This window comes from Lingula anatina, chromosome 9 (assembly GCF_051362555.1).
Source record: "Lingula anatina isolate TDL-2025a chromosome 9, LinAna3.0, whole genome shotgun sequence".
NCBI classification, from domain to species: Eukaryota; Metazoa; Brachiopoda; class Lingulata; order Lingulida; family Lingulidae; genus Lingula; species Lingula anatina.
This window is the reverse complement of record NC_141775.1, coordinates 15,643,930-15,665,369: the sequence shown is the minus strand read 5'-3', so window position 1 is coordinate 15,665,369 and position 21,440 is coordinate 15,643,930. Positions and strand designations below refer to the sequence as shown.

The 21,440-nt window shown below is 36.2% G+C and overlaps 1 protein-coding gene across 2 annotated transcripts in view; it reads right to left on the bottom strand.

Moving 5' to 3' along the window:
- LOC106165076 (uncharacterized) overlaps window positions 1-21,440 on the bottom strand; it is a 35,709-nt gene that overhangs the window by 13,046 nt on the left and 1,223 nt on the right. For both annotated transcript variants that reach the window (XM_086995029.1, XM_086995030.1), the window contains exons 2-8: window positions 11,274-11,359; window positions 10,200-10,269; window positions 8,421-8,473; window positions 7,570-7,708; window positions 2,359-2,401; window positions 674-706; window positions 332-364 (exon numbers count right to left, since the gene is read on the bottom strand). In XM_086995029.1, coding sequence (XP_086851155.1) covers window positions 332-364; window positions 674-706; window positions 2,359-2,401; window positions 7,570-7,708; window positions 8,421-8,473; window positions 10,200-10,269; window positions 11,274-11,359 — 457 coding nt within the window. The remainder of the gene's footprint in view (window positions 1-331; window positions 365-673; window positions 707-2,358; window positions 2,402-7,569; window positions 7,709-8,420; window positions 8,474-10,199; window positions 10,270-11,273; window positions 11,360-21,440) is intronic.

The window sequence follows — 21,440 nt, the reverse complement described above, 5'->3', positions numbered from 1 at the left end:
TACAAAAAGGAAGAAAGTTTAAGAATAAACAGGCGTGGGTGCCAAGTGAACACATCTATATATAATAAAAACACGAGAGACACTTAACCAACCCATGGACAAGACCTGTTTTACCCCTTTTAAATACATAGATCGTTTTTTCATTTTCCATATAGGAAGAAAGTATTAAGCTTACATAAACGCGTTTTAAATAAGGATTGTAAAACGATTCCCTTTTCACAGATTTCCACAGAGTTGGGCTCACATACTTATATATGCAAAAACTACCCTTAAGGACGCCTAACCTTTCAAATGAAATCAATACATGCAACTACTATGAATACATATTTACCTTGTTGTTATGGTGCATTTTGCAGGTGGAGCACTGGAATATAAACACATGTTTTATAAATTTCAAAAAGGAAGAAATTGTAGATGCAGTAGCATCCTGCCCAAGTGCACCAGCTAACTGAGTTGTTCTTCACAGAATGATTCATGACATAATGTTAAATTGATTCTGCATATTTATGTTCACTAATGATGACACGCCTTAAGCCTTAAAATCTTCCATTACATTTGGTGAACTATTTAGGCACTCTATTTTGCCTTATTATCGCGTGCTCAATGTAACTACCACTGATATCAACAAACTCCTAAAAAGAAGGGTTAGTATATTAATAAAAGTTTTATTTACCATGATCCTTGGGCATTGTCCGATATAGGTATGCTGAAATAAAAATAAATAGTTGTATAATTTCAAGATTTAAAAACAAGATATGTAAGTGAATGAATATGTATATCTGGCTTACTAAACACTTTTAAGTTAAATTTGCACAACCTGTTTGGGAAGAACGTCCAACATTTCAAATGAAATCAATAAATGCAACTACTTTGAATATATATTCACCTTGTTGTTATGGTGCTTCCTGGTGTTGCACAGAAACATAAACATATTTCTGTTAAATTACAAACACATTTGCTGACACTCATTACATAAATAACTGGACCACTGGGCCACCAAATCCTGCTACCTTACGTACTGTTAATAACAATACTTTTCTTATATGCTCAAGTTTTACGAAAATTGCCGAAGGCTAGAAAATAACTTCAAAATATAATTTTAACAGTAATAGCCAAAATCAAACTACTGCCACTATCCCACTGCACTAAGGTATTGCTAAGGCATGTCAGTTGTCAAAAAATATTTGTAGTTTGGGAGAAAATTGAAGGGATAAACGGGCGTGGGTGCCAAATGAACGTGTCTATCTAAACAATAATTATAATTAACCAATCCATGGACAAGACCTCTCACACATCTTTCAAATACATAAATCTTAGACATCTTTTTTTTTCCTTTTTCCAAGCATGAATGGAGCTGGTTTTAGTTAAGCTTGTAAAAACGTCCCATTTTGCCGGATTCACAGGGATGGGATCATGTACTGATTGATGCTAAAACTATACCCCTTGCTATACCTGCCAGCTATCAAACGCAGCTCTTATCCGTTCTATTTTTAAACACTTAAAATAATCTTCCTTTTTTTTTTTTGAAAACTTTAGTAACCTGGTTTCCATAGCATACATATACAACAAACTTTGTTATTTTCGACCCGTAACGGTCGATAGAAATCCTAGCCCTAAGACTGACATGACAAAAGTGTTCATCCTCTTCAAGCTTTACATATGCCATACCACAGCTAAGACTAATAACATAAATGGAAGTAGTGAATCGTTTCAGTAATATCAGAACAACGCAACACCTAAATGCAGTCTTAACTATGACAATATTTTACGATGTAGGCCTATAATATTTTGTCATTATTTTCTCTTCTAAAATGGGAGACATTGTGTTGTGCCGTCAAGAGACATCCAGCATTAGTACAGAAGGATACTTCATCATGGTCGAGCGGGCAGTGTTGAGTTTTGACTAAAGTAAGTAGTGAAATGAACTTGTGTACCGGTATGTAATATATTTGGTTAAGACACATTCATGGGTCGTGATTCTATCTTATTTTTATCTTTTTTGGATCCAGACTGACTTCAATTAAAAAGAATTTGGAAAATTACATTTCACTCACGAAAACTAATTGTGGTGTTCAAATATAGTTAAGCAGGGGCATTGAAAAAGAGAGCAATTTAAGGAGCATATATATTAAAAATACACTTGTTTCAATGCATCATTTTTAGACCAACAGTGGACAAGAGTTTTAAATACAAATCGCAATTTGAAGCAGTTAGCAAATCGCCAATTAATATTTCATTTTACCACATTGTCTCAGAAAACTGCACGATATTGAAAACAGTGTATCTCTATCTTTTATTTTCTATAAAGCTCTACAAATTACCATTTACTTAACTCACTTAACATACATAAGTACCTACCAATGTTCTTCTTTATTGAACTCAGCAATAAACTCGCAATTCTCTGTAATAAAAAACATGAAAACATCCTAGTGTATTCTGAAGAATTTACTTTGTTTGACACAACTGATGTAGAAGTTTGTCAAAATTAATCTGTATAATAATCTTCATTGAAATACTGCAACCCCAAGGTTGACGTTATACATATAAATAAACTTTATGTATTCATTTGTTTTTTTTATTATTATCATTTGAATCAAAATCTGTTTTAAGTAATCGCCTCCCTGCTGAGGATACAGCCCGGCCGCATTAGGCGCTCAAAGCTAGCAAACATAACATTTCTCCTCTGCCAGACTAGGCCCCTGCTTCAACTCCTCAGTGGTGAGTGCCAAGCGGGGAGACAGCAGGTACCGTTTACAAAGAACTGGTAGGTCCCCGGACGGGTCTGAACTCACGTCCTCCCGCTCCGGAGGCGTACACTCTAACCACAAAGCCATCCGGTCGGTAATATGGAAAATTATGGATAATGATGGAGGGAGAAATATGAAAGAGATAACCATAGCCCCTTTTTCAGTCAGATGGCAACTGGCTGAAAAACGTTATGTCATGGCGGTTATCTGAAACTTTTCAGTGAGTCCGCGTCACGAAGTAGCGCCGTTTCGCAGCATTTGCGATGGCCGACCTGAAAAACATACCTTACAAATAAAGCTCTATTAAAATCAAAAACGGTCTCAATGTGCAGCCATTTTTTAAAACCACGTAGATAAGCATGCGCTCTTACCAGTGGTTTCAAAGGATTACCCAAATGGCCATTTATTATTAATGAAATACGGACACTATTTTTGGACTTCGGGAAAAAAATGAACCAAAAAATGCATCTTGTAGGGGGTGGGACTATACTGCGAGGAAAAAAGTTGCCAGCCTAAATTTTTATCATTTTCAGATATGAGTTAAAATATCATCTTAGGTTTAAAATTTCAAAGTTTCAAGAATGTGTTATCTCTAGAATAGTCACACTACTCACGAATTCAACAGTCAACGAAAAAAAAAAACGAAAAAAATGACGTTTCTCGATACCTCTGTCAAACAGTGAAATTTCTCGACCTTGATACTGCTGAAAGTTGAAAATTTTATTCAAATGTAATGAAAACTAACCTGAGAACAATGCTGAGTCTGACCGATTTAAACTAGTGCCAGTGAGTATTTTTCTGAACGACCTTCACCTATCCTTGATGCGTGGCATGCGAAAGGCATCCCTGTGCCTTTGTATGTGCATTTTGAAAATTGCTCCTATTCTGTAAGATTTTATCAATGGGATTTTATCATTTATACAAAAATTGATCCTAAGACAGGGATCTGGGTTTATGTATCATGATATCATTTATGCAGGAGGTTATATGTTGACCTTTTTATTTAAAAATCGTAAACAATTTTGACAAGTGAAAGAATGTACCCAAAAAGTATAAAAGATTCAAATGCCGCATCTCAGATAGCTCGGTAGCTTAGTCCATTATGCAAAATAAAGGAAGTGCGAGAATAATAGAAGAACCAAGATTTTAGGATAAATTATTTAAAATTTGACTTGACATATTATGAGTTTTTGAAGAATATCTTAAGCTGGAAAATTTAGGAATTCCATTACAAATATAGTGCTTCTTTTCCTTAAAAGCCAATTTTTTTCTTGTTCTTGTATCCTACTAATACCCCCGTCACACTTATTCGGAATCAGCAGGAATAAAGAAGAATGAGCCTGAACGAAGAATTTTTAAAATTCGTTCCACATTCGGGGAAAAATTTCAAATTGACCTTAATTATTGTAAGAGTACCGCTGGAATACTCAGAATGCGCTTGAATGATGAGTGCACTTTCGACTGTATTATCTGTCAAAAGCAGTTCGAATGTAGTTGGAAAACTAGGAATATTTATAATGCTCTAAGAAGGCAGTAAGAATATGTAGAATATGCTTTGAACGGATCACTAGTGTAGTTCGATTGCTGGCAACATTAATATTTCTGCTTATACGAGGCACATTCGAAACATTCTGGCGGGATATAAAATCCCCGTCACACTAGAGGCGGAATGATTAAGAATGGCGTCTGAAATACAATTCTTTGTGCATTCCAGGATATTCGAAGAGCATTCTAAAAACATTCTAAAATTCTGAGTGCATTCCAAATATTTTTACCCATTCTTGTGGCCGGCTCGAATGTTTTTGTCATGTCAAAAACTGTCGAAGTGTATTCCAAGGGGAAATTTATCGCAATATCCCTACAATATTCCAACTACATTCGAGCTGCATTTGAGATGTAATATACCTGGAATGTGCAAGAATCATTTCAGGCGGGTTCGATGTGCATTCTTAGTATTCCAGAGGCATTCTTACAAAGCCGTAATATTTTATGATAATTTGAATTTCCCTCCCGAATATGGTATGATTTTTTTAATTTAGTAATTTCGGCTTGATTCCCTACTGATATCGAATAAGTTTGACGGGGACTTTAAGTCACTTGTCAGAATATTCCTCTTATGTGATCAGAATGTTTCGAATGCTGTCGGAATGCCGTGAGAATATTTAGAATGCAGTCATAGTGTAGTTAGAGTACTGTTCAAATGCCATTCGATATATTTCCACTTGGAATGCACTTTGAAAGTTTTTGACATGCAAAAAACATTCGGGATGCCACAAGAATGGGTAAATATATTTAGAATGCACTCGGAATTTTTAGAATGCTCTTGGAATACCCAGGAACGTACAAAGAATTCTCTTTCCAACGGCATTCTTGCTCATTCCGCCTCTAGTGTGACGAGGATTATAGAACTCCTCCACACCGCGGAAAAAACAATCGGAGCCGTTCTCATTATAAGAAATCGGTTAATTAATTTTCATTATTTTTACTATGAATAATTAACATACCCAACTACCAGACTCGGCACCGAATGATCCTGAATTCACCGGTAGATCAGACCACACTACCCGTTTTCAAGGTGTGAGTCAGTACCCAGTACACAGTATCATACCCTGAACAAATTTTGAGTGGTGATGCAATGCTTTTCAACCCCGCTGAGAATCGTCACTATCACATCGCGTACTAGGCAAGAGCGGTGTCGCGTCTAATACTGTGAAATGCGCACTGATACACACCTAGAAAACGGGTACTGTGGTCCGATTTGCCGGTGAATTCAGGATCACTCGGTGCCGAGTCTGGTAGTTGGGTAGGCCTGAATATGTTGTGTTCAGTCTACTCGTAACTCAGGATTGTGCAGATTAAACTTCTGGCAGCAAATTTCGAGGAGGATTCGCATATCACTCGGCTTGGTTTGTGCAGGTGCGAAACCGATCATAAACATCCGTCTTTTGAAATAAGAGATTTAGAATGGTAAAATGAGTTAAACACCTCAGATATTATTTATTGTACTAAAAAGGCTATTTTATTGTGCAAATAAGTGAAAAGTATTTTACTTCTCGAAATTTAATGGAATCTTCAGACTTTCACTTGCTTCTGTTTTGGATAATATGACGTCAGAATATGGCTGACATTTAGCGGAATAGAGTAAAAAAAATGCACTTCAACGACTCTCATAAAAAGTTGCTACAATAAACTTCGACGAAACTTGACAATAATATTTCTTATTAAAAAAGCCACATTTTGCGGACTTTACTAAGATGCGTTATTTCTAATAAAGGAGATATATCACATTGTTACAGTGTTGCTACGGCCCAAAATTGACCCGTTGGCCGACTTCATCGAGTTCTAACTCATTCATTTCTGCTTCCTTGCAAGTAAATCGCACACGCAAAGACGCGTAGGAAACTGCAACCACTTCCTAATTTTTCACAAGCACGTATGAGGGAAATTAAGGGCAATTCATGAATTTCTGCGATGGTTACACATTTTACAAAATTTGGACCGCGACGTCATCTCAGCGCACGCGCTCCGTTCTGAATATTCTCCTACGCGCAGCCAGTTGCCATATGACTGTTTATGTTGACTTGACAACGGATCAACCTAATTGTAAACAGAAACACTCTGATAAAGACATAAGCAGGCCCACATATTTTGGAATGAGTTATTTTAAGAATATCAATTGGCTTGGTTCATTTTGAATGTTAAACAATGAATCTTTGTTTGCATTAGACTAACGTGTGTGTAAACATCTAATTTTGCCATAATTTTACCTTATATCGTTTTATTGTAAGTCCTGCAAATCTGGATCCGGTTTCATCAAGGCTGGATAGCGTTATCCCATGGATAAAATTGGCTGCTGTCCTCTCCGTAGAACTATTCAGAGGATAGTGCGTTTCATCAACAGTGGATAGCGTTATACAGGGGATAAATCAGCTTATCCAGAGGATAGAGTTGCCCGCTCGAAATAGGTGGGGCAAATTTGCTATCATGTTATTAAACTATCAAAAATGGAGAACCTGCTTGCTTTGGGAGTAAATCCTATCAGATTTCACAGGCGTAGAATGATCAGAAAGAGAATTTTAGATGGTGTCTGTATGCTTTTGATGCGTTATGTGATACTGAATCAATATATCACATAACATACTTTATCAAAGTTGAAATCGCACCTGCTACGAACAGAACCCATGCCATCTCCGTGACAGGCCAATTATCTTTTATTTTACTAAAGCATACCTGTTAAATAGACGAAAAAAAATCTACAATGCTATTGACATATCTACCAAACGTGCCGAGTCAACCATTTTGTTAGAAATTAAGTATGTCACGACCTTGTCCTTCAACTACAAATCTGTGTAAACATTGCATAAGGCACAACTAATACAATGTGAGGTGTTTTTTACACTGAGACTAAAATATCGTGTAGGAATTTTTTTTCATTATTTTAATGAATGTACCATCTTGGAATATACCTAGAATATTGTTTATTATGGGTAATTTATTTCCCAAATATGGTATACGCCACTTTTTTGTTCGCAACTATCATGGCTTTTATAATGTTTTTAACAACCAACTGCATTATGGCCAATATAACCCAGATAATGTATTTTTTCCAAATATGGTATTGGATATATTTTTTTAACTACTGGATTACTGTTTATCATGCTGTTTATCCAGCCTTTGAAACACACATTTATACAGGGGATTACTGTCCAGAGATTAAAAGATTTATACCATGGATAGTGTCATCCATAGGATAATATATCCAGCCTTGATGAAACCGGGCCCTGCTGTTTTTTTTTTTTTTTTTTTTTTTTTTTTTTTTTACCTTTTCTTATGATTGGCCTTGACCCGTTCGGACATTGTGTGCAAACGCATGCTGAGGGTGTGCCTTGTTCCCAACATTCCTTAGGTCTGTCAGGGGAGTAACCATTGTATTCTTCGCACCAGCATGTCGTTTCATTATCCTGAGAAAGAAACCAATTTGAACAACCTAAATTCACTTTTGTTTGCTATCATAGGATATACGCTTGTCACGTCATGAAATGATGTATAATTGTAGTTTTAAAACACGTGGCATGGTTCGTTTTCTTTGTTATCCTTATCCAATTGCTGCGTTTTCTATATACATTTAAGATTTTCTATTAAATTGGTTATGTTTGACACAATAAGGTCGTTTACAGAGGGTTGCACTGATATTCAGATTAAAGGACAGTGTGATATCAAATGGTTTATTCGTTCTATTTGTAGACTAACCTTAATCAGTAGGGTTATGTTTGAGATCACGTTCCAAGATGAGCAAAATAGGTTAAGTTGTGAGTGGTTCTAGTTCAAGTTGTGAGTATTTACTAATTTATTCAGATTTCCAATGTACCAGTAATCAACTAAACGTTTAATACTATAATAAAAAATGGAATATAGTGTTAACACATTTCTGAAACGTTTGCGTCTTACACCAATATTACACACGCTGCTCTTAATGACACTAAGCATTTGACCGGTGTCGAGTTAAAAAATTCAATCTTCATATTCACTGAATTCACATACTCAAGTGTAGTGTGGATGTTTATCTACGTCATGTTTTCAAATTGAAAAGTGCATGGCGGATATAAAAACACGTATAACGCGCCTTGTTCGTAAAGCCACACAACATTCATCATATTGACACACCGCCATTACCTTTGTCGCATTTATAGTTTGTCCTATACCAGTACACACCCCACGTTTTTCCCCTGAAAAAGAGACATATTCATAGATATATTTGGCTTTTATTTCTGATATATGCGACGTTTGCAGCACACTACGGTTTGACGCTTAGAAGTGTTATTTTATACTGAGGTAGAGATTTCACATATCATCCCTGATAAAAATCTATTTCCGCAAAATGTAACAAAATATATAATGTCGATACCGATAATTAAACCCTTATAATAAAAGAATATGTTCATAATTATTTATCAGTTTCTTATCAGTGATATATGCCGGTGTACCATGAAAATCTGACTCCCCTAGAATGTGACTCCCCAATCAGATTTCCATGATGAAAATCTGACTCCCCCTATGAAATGTTGACTCCCCCCGACAAAAACATTCATAAATCTCATTTAATTTGAGTAAATGACTATGAACTTGTAGTATGCATAATGGAGGACACATTTTGTTAGTTTGCAGGTGAAACTTTTCACGAAAAAATGAAAAAATAAAATATTTGTATTTTACCACCCAGGGACTTCCCTATGAAAAAGCTATTTATTTGACATTAAATGACCATTTGAACATCTTTCTTTTTAGGATACTTTATGAAGTTTAAATTGGAAATACTTGAATGTTTGATGGTAAAAAATTGGATGAAAAAAAACATGAAAAATGAGAAAAAAGATTTATTTTCTAACACCCAATGACTCCCCTATGAAAAAGCTATTTATTTGATATTTGATGATCATTCTGACATCTTTTCTTTTAGGATACTTTATGAAGAATATATCGGAAATATTTGAAAGTTTGAATGGTAAAATACTGGGTGAAAATAAATGAAAAAAAAATATGAAAATCTTCATTTTCATATGCATGGGATTTGGACTCCTATGGACTCCCATTAGTGAAAGGCCCAATTTTATATTTGCTGTTGTTTTTCCCATTTTCCCAAAAGCTGAATGGAAAATAGGGATTGATGATTTTAAATGGATAATAAATTTGCATTCTTGTACCTGTAGGATTTAGACTCCCCTAGTCTTTCAAATATTTCCAATATAAATTTTTCCAAAAAAAGAATTTTCAGCCAATATTTTACCATCAAACATTCAAATATTTCCAATATAACCTTCATAAAGTAAAAGTAAAGGAAAACTTTTGAAATGATCACCAAATATTAAATAGATAGCTTTTTCACAGGGGGGTCACTGGGTGATAAAATGCACATCTTTAATTTTCTTACTTTTCATGTGTTTTTTTTTTTTTTTTTTTTTTTTTAGTTTTTCCATCCAATAGTTTACCATCAAACTTTCAAATATTTCAAATATTTCATAAAGTAAATTAAAAGGAAAGATGAAGAAATGATCAACCAATATCAAATAGATAGCTTTTTCATAAGGGAGGCAATGGGCGGTTAAGTGCACATTTTTAATTTTCTTATTTTTTCATGAAAATGTTCACCTGCAAACTAAAAAAAGGGCCAATGTATCCTCCATTTTACATACTACAAGAACACGGTCATATACTCAAATGAATTAAGAAAAATATAGTTTTGTGGAGGGGGAGTCAAATTTTCATAGGAGGGGGAGTGACATTTTCATTATAAAAAGTCAGATTTTCATTATGAAAATCTGACTCCCCCAGTCAGATTTTCATAATGAAAACCTGACTTTTCATAATGAAAATCTGACCCCCCCCCCCCCCCCCCCCCATGAAAATTTGAGTCAAATTTTCATGTTACACCGGTAAGGAATGAAAACGGTTTACCTTTCCAACAAGAAAAGGCGTTTTCACATTTTGCCTGTGACGTAGCTTCAGTAACGGCAGTGGAGATTACCTGTGTATAAAATTATAACAATTATACATATATTATACAACGTTGAGTGCTAATGATAATAACTGACACATGGGAATAGTTACATAAGTTGATGATTAAAAAACATTGTTTATGTAATAAAATGATATTTGCACAAACTGCTAGGCGCCTTGAATCAAGGGTACCGGAGGAGACGGATTTGACCGGTGTAACAGTTATCCAAATTCCCCAAGTTGAGCTTTAAATGACCATCTATCTATCTAGCTAGATACATATCTGAGAATATCTGTAAAAATATATATCACTCGCCCTGGTAGAGGGTACCCAAAGGTGGCCTCTTGTGTGTAGTTCTCAATAAGAGCAAAAAAATCATAAGAAAGTTAATTTTAGTAGGAATAAAGAAAGAACATGTTGTGTTTTAAGCTATTTTGGTCCTTATTCGAGATTGACCTTGACATTTAGCCATGACTTTGGTCTCTGATGACTTCCAAACTTTTTAAAAAATGAATGTCCATGCATTTTAACAATAGAAATGATACCTCTCTAGAGTTTCTAAGTCACCCAGTTTCCATGTCATGCCAACTTAAACACCCCCTTATGCATTGTCAGCCATTTGGATTTTTGGCACACTTCCATGGGTGGATTCCGGTGGGGAATTATCTGGGTTATATTGGCCCAAAACAGTTGAGAAACCTTTGTTAACTTTTTTCCAACTTCAGTGGGGAAATTTCGTCCTTTTACTGGAGCATTCAGTTGTGTAAATACCAAACAAACCGGTAATTGATCAAAAATACCAAGGACTCGCAAACGACCCCATCATATAGGAAAATATTGCAGAGCATGCCGGTTAAAAAAAGGCAGTTCAAAGAATGAATGCTGCACGAGGAAGCCTTTTTTCACAGAAGAACAGAAGAGAAAAAGATAGTATTTAAAACTAGAGGAGAACGAGAAAGATTATAAAGATTGTAACTAAATATTATCATTAATATATTATTGCTACAAATATACATTGAAAAAGAACTTACCACTGCAAAATAGATCAAATGACCGACCATTGTAGAAACGTGCTGTGCTGTCAGATTCCACATTTGTTCAGGGACGTTGAACAGATCTGAAACAAATAGGAGAGGATGGTACGTGTATATACACCGATAATGGAAATGTAACAATCATCACACATTTAACTCATTTGACTTCAGCAAAGCCATCAATTTCGGTCAAGTACACGGAAGAACATGCATAACCGCACATGCATCTTAATTTACAGAAGAAAGTGGCCTCAAATAAAGGTATACCCCGAGCATCCTTCGCGATATGTGGCGTTCGCTTTTAGACAAGATCGAAATAGCCATGATTTTGACGTTTATCATACTTGTATTTACAAACTTACCGATAACTTTTAAGCTAGCTGGTACAGATGAATAATCGAGAATCCATTATACCGGAAAAAGACCTTCCCACAATCCCACCCCAGCAGGCACACAACGTTGATTCAACGTTGAATCAACGTTGATTCTCAACGTTGAATCAACGTTGAATTTATGTTTGAAAACGGAAGTTTGTGTCAACGTTGAAAAGTCAACGTTGAATCAACGTTGAAAAGTCAACGTTGAATCAACGTTGGCAATTCAACGTTGAATCAACGTTGGCAATTCAACGTTGTTTCAACATTAGAAATCTCAATTAACGTTGATTATATGTTGATTTAGCATTGATTATATCTTGATTTAACATTAAATAAAAGTTGAGACAAATAGCATTTTCAATGTCTTTATTTTGTCACTGCATAAAAGGAAAAATGCTGCTAATTTAAGTAGTTAAAATATACATAGTTTACAACATAGCAATAATAAATAAAAACTAAGAACAACACTTTTTTTTTTACAAAACAAAGCTGCACATCGAATCTGAACTAACACAAAAATTGTAATTAATTATGCATGTACATAGTGGGGGGGGGGATTTTTGCACACCTTAACCTAAATTATACTATACATTGTGATTTTTAAAGTAAATTATAATTCAAACATATCATTAATAATCATAATCACTAATTCTGTAATAAATAAATCTTGAATAATGAATGAAAAAACATTGTTTTTTAGATGACAGAGAGTTCATTATAACAAAGTTATAAATAACCATGCAGTAACTGTTTCAATTAAACTTGCATGCTGTCTACATACATGCAAACTCTGAAAAAAGAATTATGTATACCCCATAGATATAGATGTACAATAAAAAGACAATTACATGAGCACAAACACAAACCCCAGTATATTGTTGATGCTTTTGAATGAAATTACATCATGAATAAAATCACTCAATGAGTTGAACCAGTTTGGAACACTTGTGCTTTTGTCATATCCATATCACTAAGAAATGATACATCAGACTCCTTGACAAGCTAATAATAATTAAAGGAATTAACAATGTAACAAGTACATCTACCAAATTAACAACAGCTCATTTAAATGTCAGGTAAAAACACAATATCCCTTCCTTTGTTAAAGAGAATTAAACTGTCCTTTCAAATATATGCTAATTGACAGTTCAGTCTTTAAATTGTCTTTTCAAACATTTGCAGAATAACATATGAACTCCAACTATAATTATTCTAACCACATTGAAAATTCTCAAATCTAATCAACTCATATCAAACCCTACCCTCTACCAGGGCGACTGATAGATTTTTACGGATATTCACAGATATGTCTCTAGCTAGATTAGTCACTTGGAGCTTAAAATGACAATCTATCTAGCTAGAGACATATCTGTGAATATCCGTAAAAATCTATCAGTCGCCCTGGTAGAGGGTAATCAAACCCCATGTCCCTTTCACTACAATACTACAAATTCCACATGGTCTCTTTCTTTGTCTGCCTTTAAGTCACATTCAAATGCTCCCTTCACTTTAAAGGTTTCTCAGACGTGTCTGAATAATACTGTTTGTTTTGTGGTCCTCCACAAGAGCCTGAGACGCATTTTTTTTTCTTGGATTGCAGCATTCCCCATGTATTTTCATCAATGATATTACAATATGCGCCTGAATCTGGTAATACAGCTAGTACACTGAGATTAATGCCGCCTATCTCTATTTCCACCAAGTCTCTGTGTATATTGCATTGGTTACCCCACACCAAATGTATATGCACTCCTGGATTATCATGTTCATAACTGTCATATACATGAATATTAGTTTCAGTTTTGCAGACTTGTTGCACGTTCCATGTTTTCTCAGTCGGGGTGGTTTCTACTTCGTTTTTTCATGTCTGAACTCGTGGTGTTTAGACTGAGTTGGTTTGTCAAATGACTTCGGTTTTTAACATACTCACAGTTTCTGGAGTTGCACTTTCATTTAAAGCGTTAACAGTCTATGTGTATCCATGTTTCACACCTGCAATATGTTTGGGAGAGTCATGAAAATATCTTGTTCACGTCCCCCTGAATGCTACATCAGCGCGCGTCTCTTCTGACATGTATTTTTTAATTTTCTGTCTTTGTTCATTATTTCTTTTCGTCCGTTGGTTCTGAAACGATCAAACCTTTTCCGTCAGCAAATGATTTATCTCTCTCTTTCTCATCCTGCAAACTGTCTAGCCAGCGTGGCCCGTATTTCTCCGGACTTCTGTACGCTTCGAATTTCGTAATTTCACGTTTTTCCTCCATTTTCTCAAAGAAAGTTGGCTCGTAGTTTTGCACTAAAGTTAATCCTCGTCTTCAGTGTTGATACCTTCGAATTATATCGCATCACGAATCGAATCAATCAACGAATTGTATCAGTTTCATACGCCTGTGCTTCTTCGTATCCACAACTCTAAAAACGCTACATCCGGGTACTTGACCGGCTTGTCATAAAAAGCGGAATTTAAGAATAACGGAACGAGTACTTAGCTCTAAAAAGTTAACAGTTCATTCAAATGTCAAGTCCAATTTATATAAAATAGTGCAAATATGATGAGGGGACTTTGAAGAAAAGAGAGAAAGAGACAGATAAATCAAAATTGATCAAATGACGTTAGTTCAATGCATTCAACTCACTTGTCAATAAAAAAAAAATAGACAAAAATTAAATAATTAAAATAATAAAATAAATAAAAAATAACATAAATGACATCACCAAATATTGGCTTGATGGCAATATATATATATATATATATATATATATATATATATATATATATATATATATATATATATATATATATATAATTTTTTTTTTTATTTTATTTTTTTTATTTTTTTTTTTTACAGACACAGATTTGTCTGTATAGGCTTCAAATAACTGTCACCTGCGGTCTGTCGTCGCGGTCGGCGTGCATACTGTCTCAAGTTGAAATGCAAAAACTGAATCCATGTTGAATTAACATCTTTAACTAATTATAAGTTACCTCCTGAATAGTCATTATGTTAACTTGAAATGCCAAAGTTGAATCAATGTTTAAAATTTACTCAAACATCAACATTCAAAAATGCAAGTTGAATAAGGTTGAAATAATGTAGGTTTATCAACTCAATCTTACTTCAAAGTTGAATCAATGTTGAAATGCCAACGTTGAATTTGTTGTCGTTGAATCAAAGTTGAATCAATGTTGATATGCCAACGTTGAATTTGTAGTCGTTGAATCAACGTTGAATCAATGTTGAAATGTCAACGTTGAATTTGTTGTCGTTGAATCAAAGTTGAATCAACGTTGAAATGCCAACGTTGAATTTGTTGTCGTTGAATCAAAGTTGAATCAACGTTGAAATGCCAACGTTGAATTTGTTGTCGTTGAATCAAAGTTGAATCAACGTTGAAATGCCAACGTTGAATTTGTTGTCGTTGAATCAACGTTGAATCAACGTTGAAATGCCAACGTTGAATTTGTTGACGTTGAATCAACGTTGAATCAACGTTGAAATGCCAACGTTGAATTTGTTGTCGTTGAATCAACGTTGAATCAACGTTGAAATGCCAACGTTGAATTATGGTCGTTGAATCAACGTTGATTCAACGTTTATCAACGTCTCAACATAAATTCAACGTTGATTCAACGTTGAATCAACGTTGTGTGCCTGCTGGGACGGGAGTCAACTTTGTATGCCTTTAGAGACCTTGTTACCGGCAACTGAACTTCATCATAAAGACAGTATTGAGTGAGTAAACAAAACTGTGATAAAATACCACTACGACCCCATGCACTCGAAAAGAATCGCATGCAGGGTATTGGATTTGCTTTGTTGTAATACCGAGGTAGTATACACAATAGCTGACAGCAAGAGGTCACGCCCCAGAGAGTTAATCTAAGCGGTGAGATTTTTCCAGGTATTGATGACTTTGTTTGTAAAGTAAAAAAAAAATTGATAATAATAATAATAATAATAATGATTTATTGAGCACATGAAATGAGTGTACATTTATAGGCTCTCTACACTACTAATTATAATATACTTAAGTTTAAATACATGTACATAGTAATAATAAAGTTAAAGTATAATACCAGGCGTTATGAGCTCATTCTCAACGAATTAAGCCAGGCTTTACAAAGCCGGTGACCTAAAAATGGCGGACGTACATGAAAGAAAAACCGCCTAATCTTTTAATAGTCTCTCCGCCTCTCACACGCCTCCCCACACGTCGTCCCTGCGGGGTACAGTAATTAAATCTTGGCTCCGAACATTAATATTTCCGTGAATATCTCTGGTGATATTATCTCCGTAGATAGTCGATTCATTGCTGCTCTACGGGCCAAATTATTCCTTTTTCGTCTCTGCTTTCAAAGATAATAGAACAGAAGAGCTTTTTTCCTTCGATCGCCTTCAGCCGCCATGCTTTCTTCACCACGAGTTTAACTGATGAGCATGCACACTTAATATTTCTCAGGTAGCTTCCGCATGGCGAACGGAGACGCGATTTAATTACTGTACCCCGCAGGGACGACGTGTGGGAAGGCGGAGAGACTATTAAAAGATTAGGCGGTTTTTCTTTCATGTACGTCCGCCATTTTTAGGTCACCGGCTTTGTAAAGCCTGACTTAATTCGTTGAGAATGCGCTCTTATCTCAATTTGGATAGCTTCCGTTTTCTTATAGCACTGTTTATAAACTTTACAAGTGCGGACACACCTCTCTCATTTGACACATGTAATAGGGCGGATAGTGTATCGTCTGCTATTATGTGTAGCTCTGCAAACAGCAACTGCAAACAGCCATTTTACAGCGAGACGTATCAATTCAATTTCTAGTTATAACTTTTCATAATTGTAATCACCTATATTAGAAAATACCCACGAAAGACAAAGCTATATTTTTATTACTTTGGTTTATTTTAAATCGGGTATAGAATGAGTATAAGCTCACCATTCACTGATCATTGTGGTCAAAAGGCAACACAGTTTATAAGCTAGGTATATTATGGCGAAGCAGATTAATAAAGCCTTATGAAGAATAATGGTGTGTTTCTCCAAGACATTGTCACACAGCATGTGGGGAATAATATTTATTAGGCAAATAGTACTAAAGAACCTCGGGGCACGAATAGTAAAGGGTCTATAAATGGCCGGTGGTGAATTAGGCTGTTCGGACTTCCTATATCGTAATATCGGCGGATAAGAACAGGCTTGTTTTGTTGTATCAAAGTCGTCAGTAGATGGCGTGTAAAATAATATCGTTTCTGATCAGAATTATAAACCCGTACATGGTGATTGGGGTTCACGTCTTAGATTTTTTTTAAGCACGATAAAATTTCCCAGCCTTGGTGACCTTGTGAAAATAATAATAAGAAAAGTGCCCTGGGAAATTCCAAACAGATTTGTACTAGTTACTCTCCAAAAACAAACTGCAACTAGGTTGATCAAAATTAGGCTGATCCATTCCTAATGATGATGAATTTCCATGGTCTTCACTTCCAGCATCGCCCTGTACATGAATATGACGAGCCACCAATGATACCAATACCTTCTTCACTGTACTCGGACCAGTCCTCGACCACTGACGGTCTGTACGCCTCCATCAGACCTTCTAACATCACCACCGTAGGTCCGGCCTCCTTCGACGACTTCAGTGAGGATGATAATAGTCACCAAGAGCAACATACAACTCGTTTTTACGGGAAACTAAAGCGGCTGCGTTTTTACATAGCATGGTGCGCCATTCACGCAAAAAATGCAGACGTCAACTCAACAATCAGTTGCCGTAACTCAACAATCAGTTGTCGCAAACGGTCATTCGCGGACTTAACACCAGATGGCGCGCGCGCACCGTCAGCGATCTGAAACGTCCTTGACCTTTTCCATGTTTTCAATTCCGCATATTATGGGAGTACATGTGGTTCATCGTGTTCGTATTGTCATGATATAGTTAAGTATATAATAGTAGGATTGCGTTCAATCACATCATACTGAAATTAGATATGGCAATGAACCACATGTAGTTCCTACTCGAATAATATGCGGAATAGCACAGGTCTCAAACTACTGCGCATGCGCGAAAAGTACGCTGTTTGAAATAAACAAATACATTTATTTTCTCTTCACAAATAGGGTAATTCCTTTCGCATTTATAGTGTTATATGTGGCACCAAGGGGATTTCCCACCCCTCCCCCACTCTTGATTAATAAAATTATCCATCGGGAGGAATGAAAATTATATTGCAAAATACATTAAAAATTGCAGATAATGCTGTGAGGATATTCTAGGGGGTCATGCCGATACTCCTCCGCACCGTAACTCCCCCGTACTAATACTCCCCCGCACCGATACTTCCCCTTAGTAAATTTTTGCATTATGCACGTCGATACGACCTCACACCGATAGATCCCCGCATCGATAAATCCCCTCTAGAATTGCCGTTATACGCGCACCGTTACTCCCCCGCAACGATACTCCCCGCATTATTACTCCCCCTATGCAATTTCCACGAAACTGAGGGTCTGGGTAACGGAGAGTCATCCCTCCATTTAATTATACAGGTTAGGGTCAATCGACGTAAGTGGGTCAAAATCTAGGGCGGGGCTGAATTACCTATGCAAATTGATGGGAACCGGACTGTCTATCATGGGAGAGTCTGTCACCTTGCATCGATTTTTTTCACATATAGATTTGAAAAATTGGTCAACGACTCGGAAGCACGGCCTACATTGTATAAGAAATACTTTTTTCAAATGGAAAAACGCTTTGGATATTGGTGAGATAAGTGAAAAAAAATGGCCACAGGGAGAACCTTGGTGATGTTGTTTTTATGCTATTGCGCAGTGCATACAAATCTTAATTGCTTACAATTGAGCATCGGTATTGTACAAAAGAAGCCGCAAAGTTCCTAAAAAATCTTGGGTGACAACACATTAGTCTCGGTCACAACCGGCCGCACGGGCTCTTAAGACCCGTTTGAGTCCAAATTTTGCGGAGAATCTCACGTGCCACGCAAGTCCTTTATGCGAAATTTCGAGTTCGCACGTATGTAAGCACGTACGTAGGATACTAAACATTTCCAATAGATTCTACAAATAATCTTTGTTACGCTTTATTCTACAAATAATCTCAAGTTACGCTTGCGGCCTCGCTGTTTAAATAATCTTTAAACAGCGAGGCCGCAAGCGTAATTTGCTCCCTTCGCAAGGAGTTTGCGAGGAGTTTGAAAGTGAGACTTGCGTGGTCCAAGATGCACGTCGCAAGCAATGTGTTGAGTACGGCGCACGCCCTCACATCTATGACGAAGTAAGTCGAAAACACGGCGTTACTGCAAGAATAAAAGGTGTGCTCACGACGCATGCTCGTGTCTCTACAATTTCGTTGTCCAACAATTTTCAAAAATTTTGAATTTTGCTCAATTCAGATTCTAATATGCCTCCAAAAGACAATTAAGGGAAAGAAGTTTAAGAGCAGAAAAGAAGGTTGGAGGAAGATAACAGAAAACGAAGCGCTTCAGCACTGCTTTTTTATTATTTAAAAATTAAACAAAATCATCGTTGCCTGAGGAAAAGACATAGCTGCGTCATCTTAGATTAAAACTAACTTTGCCTTTAGTTAATAAATAAAAGGGCGTATAATATAAATACGGTAACTACAGTAGGAGAACAATATTAATTTTGCACAAACATTTCTCAAATTTACAAGGCATAGCTGTAGGCCTACGGACTGTTAAGCTGCACGCAAAGTCTGAGATCGACTTCGAGTAACGCCCTTTATTTTCCCCAATATATTTCGAATAAAATGTGTCAATTATGTGTCCCAAGAGGGTTGTGCAACTTTGAAAAAAAATAGGATAATAGAAAGGGTTTTGAATCACGAATTGTGTCTACAAAGCCCAGGGAATCTTTGCTTTGGGGAGTAGTGTTTTTCCGGAGTATTGGTACGCGGGAGTATCAGTGTGTGTGTGTGTGGGGGGGGGGGGGGTATCGATGCGGGGATGTAAAGAAGCGGGGGAGTATCGGTGCGGGGGAGTATTGGTGCGGTGATGTAAAGAAGCGCGGGAGTATCGGATGCGGGGACGTATAGGCATTCTAATCGGGGGCGAACTCGGCCAATATAAAAATTTTCTTCGACTTACGATTTTGGAGCGCCTGTTTTAATTTTTGAAAGCGAGGCAATGGAACCAAACAATACGAATCTCATAAAAATTGATATTTTTTAATAGAGGTTATAGCCGGGCGTACATCAAAAGGCGACTCGTTTATTATTGTGATATGTAATAATAATTAATATAAAAGATACGATATAATAGGTTCTTGTCGAATAGCTTTATTGATTTTTTTAAGTATTTGGAGATTAAAAACAATTTAAGCTGAATGGTTTCAAATCGAGGCTCCACGTATTTTAATACTGTTAAAACGATGGAAAAGGTCAAGGACGTTTCAGATCGCTGACGGTTCGCGCGCGCCATCTGGTGTTAAGTCCGCGAATGACCGTTTGCAGTAACTGATTGTTGAGTTGCTGTAACTGATTGTTGAGTTGCGATAACTGATTGTTGAGTTGCGGTGACTGATTGTTGAGTTGCGGTAATTGACTTTTGAATCGTTTATTGATTGTTAGATTTTGACGAATGATTAAAATGACCAAAACTAATTTAGTAGAATTAAGTTTAGATAGTTAAAGTAGGTTTTGGTTGTTAAATAGTGCCGATAGATTGTTGAATTGACGTCTGCATTTTTTGCGTGAATGGCGTTCCATACAAGTTCGCCCTCAAAAATACCTTTCAGCTTCTACGTGCAGTTAAAAAGACAGTTTGTTCTATAATTTAGGACCAATAAGCAGTAGTATCAAATAAAGAGATGGGAACCAAAGAAGGTGAAACGTAGAAATTAACAAAACTAGTATGTTTACAACAAAGTAAACACAAAAACATGTAAATGTATTTATTGACAAAGGGAACGCCTATAAAAAGGCCTAATGCCGTATCATTTCCCGTGGCGGGGCAAGTCCCCCCCCCCCCCCCCCCCCCAGTTGCGTTTTTTGTTAATTTGTGAACCATATGGCAAAAATAATGACGTTGCATATGTAGCTTAGTTCATGGGGCTTACTTTTAAGCCGGTTTTGTAACTCAAAATCATTCCTAGTTAGCTCAACAAGGCCAAAAGTGTCTAACTGGCCATGGGTCAACTAGCCCCGGTCTCCCCTATTTGATTATAAATGCGGCGGTCTCATACAAGTAGGTTAATGCCTTTACAGCGTGGGTTATCTAATTTTTATTTAACGTTTACTTCTATTTTTTTATTCATTCGTACTGTATGTTTCATTTCCTCTTCTTAGTTTTTTCTTTCTATTTTTCTTTTCTTTTCTTTTTTTACTGATTTAATACTATACGTATTAAACATTTCACAATAATAAAGACTGAAGAATTCCGTGCTGAGAGACTCATGTTTGCGGTGTAGACAATCAGAAAGATTTACTAAACATCTAATCAAAGTATAACCACCTATACTTCAGGTAAAGGTGGGGTAAACAGATGAACAGGTAAACAGATAGTTTATGAATATTTTAGTGTGGTGGGTGGTGGGTAAAGGTCAAGCAATTAAAAGTGACAAATAGTCAAAGGGATACCTGGGTAAGCGAGAAAATTGTTTACCCCACCTCTATCTAGAGGTGCACCTTGATTCAAGACTTACTCAATCAAGGGGGGGGGGGAGTAATAAAGCAATTAAAAATAACAGTTAATTCATCAAAGGGTTACCTGGATGAGTGAGAACATCTGTTTACCCCTCCTTTACCTGGAGA